Source organism: Oryx dammah, unplaced genomic scaffold (assembly GCF_014754425.2).
Source record: "Oryx dammah isolate SB20612 unplaced genomic scaffold, SCBI_Odam_1.1 HiC_scaffold_6, whole genome shotgun sequence".
Lineage (NCBI taxonomy): Eukaryota > Metazoa > Chordata > Mammalia > Artiodactyla > Bovidae > Oryx > Oryx dammah.
In genome coordinates this window covers 11,988,078-11,993,780 of record NW_024070190.1, presented here as the reverse complement: position 1 = coordinate 11,993,780, position 5,703 = coordinate 11,988,078, and the positions used below count along the sequence as shown (strand labels likewise).

The 5,703-nt window shown below is 48.0% G+C and overlaps 1 protein-coding gene across 1 annotated transcript in view; it reads right to left on the bottom strand.

Moving 5' to 3' along the window:
• The window catches only part of FMN2 (formin 2), a 178,087-nt gene extending 173,175 nt beyond the window's left edge, over positions 1–4,912 (bottom strand). The window contains exon 1 of the mRNA XM_040242124.1: positions 3,601–4,912. Within this exon, the coding sequence (XP_040098058.1) occupies positions 3,601–4,912 (1,312 nt within the window). The remainder of the gene's footprint in view (positions 1–3,600) is intronic.
• Between the last annotated feature and the right edge of the window lie 791 nt (positions 4,913–5,703).

The following is a 5,703-nucleotide window of genomic DNA, read 5'->3' as shown; positions in this document are numbered from 1 at the left end:
AGGAAGTAAAAAGTTAAGAAAACCAGGTAGATACAAAACTTCAGAAATAGCCAACTAGAGTCACCAGACAATTACACTTCAATAGCAGCTGAAGGCAACGCCAATGATTTCACAGAATGAAACCATGATGGCCTAAAGATGACATTAAGCCATTTAAAACATATGAACCATTAAGTCCACATATTTTAACAAAAGACAGATAAGCACATAATTAAATGACTTTGGAAAGATTTCTATAAAAAGTGATTTAGCATCACCAACTTAACATTTCATATGCCTAAACTTTAACTGTAAAATTCTATTCACAAGCTTCTGCTTAAGTATAGCATGTGCAAAGGAATCTCTTAAATTTCATAGCAATTTTTCTACTAAACACTGAAAAATAAGTTTTTTCAAATTAACTGTGAAATTTTAGTCCAATGGCTTAAGACATCATCAGCTCCTGAATAGCTAAAACAAGATAAAGTCTTGGTCCCCTTTATTGCTAAATGCTGTTATATCAGCAACAAAACACAAACATGTGCCATGCAGATCTCTCTTCACTTGAATTTTCTCCCCACATTTGGAAGGCAGTAAGAAGAAAAACATCTGTTCCTTTCTGCAGAGCTGACAACCCTCATTCTATGGTTTAAAAATAAAAGATGTTCATGGAGGCTTATAGATCTAACTATCACCTGCTTCAAAGGCAGCTGGCAATTACTTGATCCAAAGACATGCAAATTAAAGCCAGAAAACAATTTCCCTGAGGACAATGCTAGTCTTCGCCAGGGCTCTAGTAATTTCCAAGACACCCATAAAATACTAGAGGATGGTAAAGAATCAAAGAAAAGGCAGATGACAAGAAAACAGACAACAGCTGAGGAACAGAGGCCTGTGTCACTCTGGATTCCCTGGATTCACCACAGGGAAGCTTCCAGGAGAGCTGTCTGGAGCAAGCCTGCTTCACTGACCAGCAATCACCCTGTATCTAGCCCAGGAAGGCCAGATGCCCAACAATGAAAGGAGTTCACCATATTAATAACAGAAACTGGAAAATATTGTAAGTGAAGGCCTTAAACACCATAATAATTTTTTAAGTTTTTTCTCTATATGATGCCTTACAGTGCTGAACATGCAAAAATGACTAATAAGCAAGAACATTCAGACTAGAATCAGTAGACTCAGCTATTTTTGGCTCAGGCTCTGAAAGAATTACAGTGTGACCTTGAAAAAGTTTCATCTCTTTGTTTACCTCCATGTGACCACCAGCTACAAGATTAGGTTAAACCTACCAATTTTTTTTTTTTTAAGAAAGTGAATGGGTGAGATAAATATACAGAAACTGCTATACAAATAACCAATGGCTACTAACCAACTACATCCAAGCATCAAATATAAAGCACTGCCCCTTATGTATCACCTTCTGTGGAATCTAACATATGACATAGATGAACTTATCTATGAAACCAGAACAGACTCACAGAGAACAGATTTGAGATCCCCAAGCAGGAAGGGGTTGAGATGGAGTGAGAGGTTGGGGTTGGCAGATGTAAGCTATTACATATAGAATGGATAAATAAGAAGGTCTACTACATAGCACAGAGAACCATATTCAATATCCTGGTATAAACTATATAGAAAAGAATATTAAAAAGAATGTATATAGTGACTGGAAAACAAAACATATATATAACAGTCACTTTGCTGTATGGCAGAAATTAATACAACATTAAAAACCAACTATACTTCAATTAAAAAATAAAATAAAGGTGATGCCCATATTAAAGCAACTAACTACACAGTAAAAAATTCTGCTTGGAGGTCAATAAAACCCACTTACCTCCTGAACAGGAATCCAGCTAAGAGTCCCAAATTTCAAATCTGGAAATACTTAGAACATTTAAATGAAATGCTAGCTCCAAGAATACCCCTTTTATTTTCCTTAAGGAAAACAAAACTTTAACCTGGGGTTGAAGGGTCCTATGATCTTCAGGACTCAGATCAATCCTCCTATGAATTCCTTTCTCTTCATCCCTTGCCAAGGCAGTAAGTCACTGTACACTTGATGCACCCAAAGTACTATATCTCTGTGTTCCTGTGCTCTTAGTCAGTGAGCCATGGAAAGGCAGGACTAGGATTTAATGATCTTTGTATCACTCAGCACTTAACGTATTGTCTAGCACAATATGGCTGCCCTGTGTATGTGTGTGTATATATGCTAAATGAAGGAAATGTATTTTTCATCTAATATTCACTTGGAAATGAATATTTCCAAATTCTAAAGTTTCTTGGAAGAACAATATTAATGAATGGTAATCTTAATTATGTTGATACTTTCATTTTTAGAAAAACAATATATGAAATGAGTGTTACCTACATAAGGAGGAAGTAATTTCTCACCAACATTAAATTCACAAAAATTAACTAAAGAACTTTCCGATCCTCTTCCTTTAAAATCAGTCTTTTGGGGGTTTTTACGCTTGTGTTTTGTTTTGTTTACAATTTATCTAGTGAATATCAGAGTATAAACATTCCTAACTTAACCTACAAAATAACAGAAAAGGAAAAGTTAAAAAGGGAGAGCAAGCATGTAAAACATGGAGGAGGCCACTCTTAACTAGAAGAATCTATAAATATAAAACTAAGAGAGTCCATAGATGAAACTAAACTGTGGTCAATACAAGCAAGTACAAAAAGTGAATAATATTTACCTAAGGGTGAGGCAGCCGTGTTCATTAAGAAACATAATCTACTGTTTTACAGATAACCTATTTACTAAAGTAAGATAAGATTTATTAAAGAATATAAGATTTTAAGCTTTTCAAATTATCTTTGATATTTTTAATATTTCAAATACTTATCACAATCTACCAAGACTTGCATAAATTCTCATTTTCTCCTGTTTCTTAAATTCTTACACTCAGCTATTTAATAATTAAGAAAAATTAGTAAGCATGAAATAAGCTGACACTCTTACCAGCGGAAAGGCTCTGGGATCTAACCAAGGATGAATTCACTGCACTACTGGACATTCACCACGGTGAGCTGACCCTTGGACTGGCCCTGAAGCGTCCACAGCAGACGCTGGGAAGGTACCAGCAGCATCCTGTGTGCTCTTGGTCTGCTCACCATCAGTCTCCAAGCCACACCCTGTCTTAGTCGGGCCATGAAACCAAATGTGAATGATCCCTAATACTCTAGATCACTCTGTATTAATTTTCTGAAAGCATGTATGAGATTTGGTTGTGTCAGCAAACAGGAGAGACCACCTAAGTTCACTAAGACGTCCACCCTGATCACCGAGAGAAACTACGCCTCACACGGCGCACACCGGCGGGTACATCAGAGTCCTAGAATAGATGTGTCACAGGGCTGTGAACAACCTCCTTATTTTTGATACTGTGGGAGGAGGACGGAAAGAGAAGGATGGCTTTGCAAACGGTGCCAAAAAGGAGTTGATCTGCCTGGCGTGACCCGGGATATTTTGGAGAAGTGGACACAGTGGCCCTTTTTCTAGATGACTTAGAACAGACACGACTAAGTTGCTCCCTTTAATTCTCTGAATGCAAATCGAAGCGTTTCTGAGGGGCAGGTGCCCAGGGCCCCGAGCCCAGGGCTCACCTGCGAACACACCCTGGAGGCCGCCTGCCCCGCGCTGCACCAGATGCGCCGAGACCCCCGCCCCAGGAGCACGGCCCAGCTCCGCAGTCCAGTCGGCCGAGCGGCTGCGGCCCGCGCGGGGCTTCCTAGCCGGGGCAGCGGCGGGGGCCGCGGTGGCTCCGGAACCGCGGCCCAGGGAGGACTCCGGGCGTCTCTGGACCCGGGGGCTGTGGCTGGGGGACGGAGACGGGGAGGGCCCTGGCGAGCTGAGCTGCCGGGTGGTGGTCCTGACATAACAGGGTGCCAGGAGCGGGCGGGCCCGGGGGCGGCGCGGGCTGTGAGCTGGACTGCGTGGCGGGGAGGCGGCCACGGGGACGACGGGCTTCGGCGCGCCCTCCTCGCGCGTCGCCCCTGGCGTGCGTGGGGCCTCTCCCGCCGCCAGGCCACACTCCACCCCAGGAGAGTCTCGGGGCGCGTCCTCGAAGGCGTCCTCCTCGCCTTCCTCGTCCGTGTCCGCTGCCCCTCGGTCCCCCGGAACCGACCCGGGAGGCGCGAAGGCGGTGGCTGCTGGCGGCTCTGCGGCCGCGGGCCTGTCGGGGGGCGCGGACAGCGCCGCTTCGGCGCTGGGGCCCTCTGGGGGTCGGTCCAGGCCCGGCAGGGCCCCAGGCAGAGGGGCGGTGGCGGGGGGCGACACCGGGGGCGACACGGGGCCCGGGGACTGCTGCTGCAGTTGCTGGAGGCGGATCGCCTGCTGGATGTCCGAGAGCAAGTCCTCCTGCTCCGCGGCCGAGTGAAAACTGTAGAGGTCTGTGTCTGAGCCCGAGCTGGTCCTTTGTCCATCCTGCGCCCCCGCCGCGGTCTCCGAATACTCGGCCACTGCCGGGCCGCCGACCCTGGCCAAGCTGGGACCCCCGGGACGCGTCACCTCGAAAGGATCCGCACATTCGGTATCCGACAGGCCCGTCTCATCGGCTGAGAGGCTGAGGTCTGGGGTTTTGGTAACCAGAGAGTGGGCGCTGTCCAGCTCGCCGGCCTGCAGGGCCTGGGGGTCCAGCACATCCTCACGAGAGCCGCCGGTACCTCGGCCCTTGGACAGGGTCTTCCGGATGCGCAGGTTGGAGAACACCGAGGCCCTGGGGTCCGACCGGCTCTTCTTCCGGCCCGGCTCCGCGCCGCCGCCCCCCTTTCCGTGCCGGCCTGGCGCCTTCTTGCCCCCGCCCGCCTTCTTTGTGCCCTCGGCCTCGCGGGGCCCAGCGGCGTCCTCACCGCCGCCGCCGCCTCCATGCGGGACATCGCCCGCGCTTCTCTTCGGCTTCGCGTCCTGGTTCCCCATGCTGCCGCCGCCGCCGCTGCGGGCGGTCAGGCCATGCCAACCCCTGGGCCCGGCAACGCCGGGCTCCCGGCGAGTCGCGCGGCGGCCGCACCGCTAGGCGGAGGGAGGATGTCCGCGCACCTGCCGCGCTTCGCACAACGCGCCGAGGCTGCGCCCGCCCGCGCGTGGCTGAACGCGCGCACGGAGCACCGCCAATGACCGGGCGAGACGCACAAGGCCCCACCCCTCCCGCCCCATGACCCCGCCCCATCGGCTCTAGGCCCGGTCCCTCGGCCCTGCCCCTCCTCCGCTGAAACGCCAAGAGCGCCCCTCAGTCTGGGGACCTAACTGCCGCCAGAGTCCATTTCCTGGTCCCCGCCAAACAGCTTGGCAGCTGAAAGATCCACGCTGAGGAAAAAAAAAAAAAGAAAAATTTTAAAGAGGAAAAAAGGAAGCCACATTCCAGTTTAGTGGTGCAGTAATATCAAAGCTACATATTGTACTTCCAACCTGCCTGAAAAAGCATGGTTCTTTGATAAATAATGGTTGAGTAGGTTGGTCTTTTCTTCAGTAACTGATCATCTTAAACCCTGTTAATGTGCTTGGCATATGGTTTAGAAAAGGTTACTATACATAATACTGCTTTTATGTTATTGCAAACCTTGCATCTCCTTAAGAGAACATTTCATTTCATTTCAAAACGGTCATTTCAAAGTCATTTCAAGCGGTCATTTCAAAATTTCATTTTTCAAATTTATTTTTGACAAAATGTTGAGGTGTGTGGAGGAGGCTTGGGAAATAGTAAGAGATTA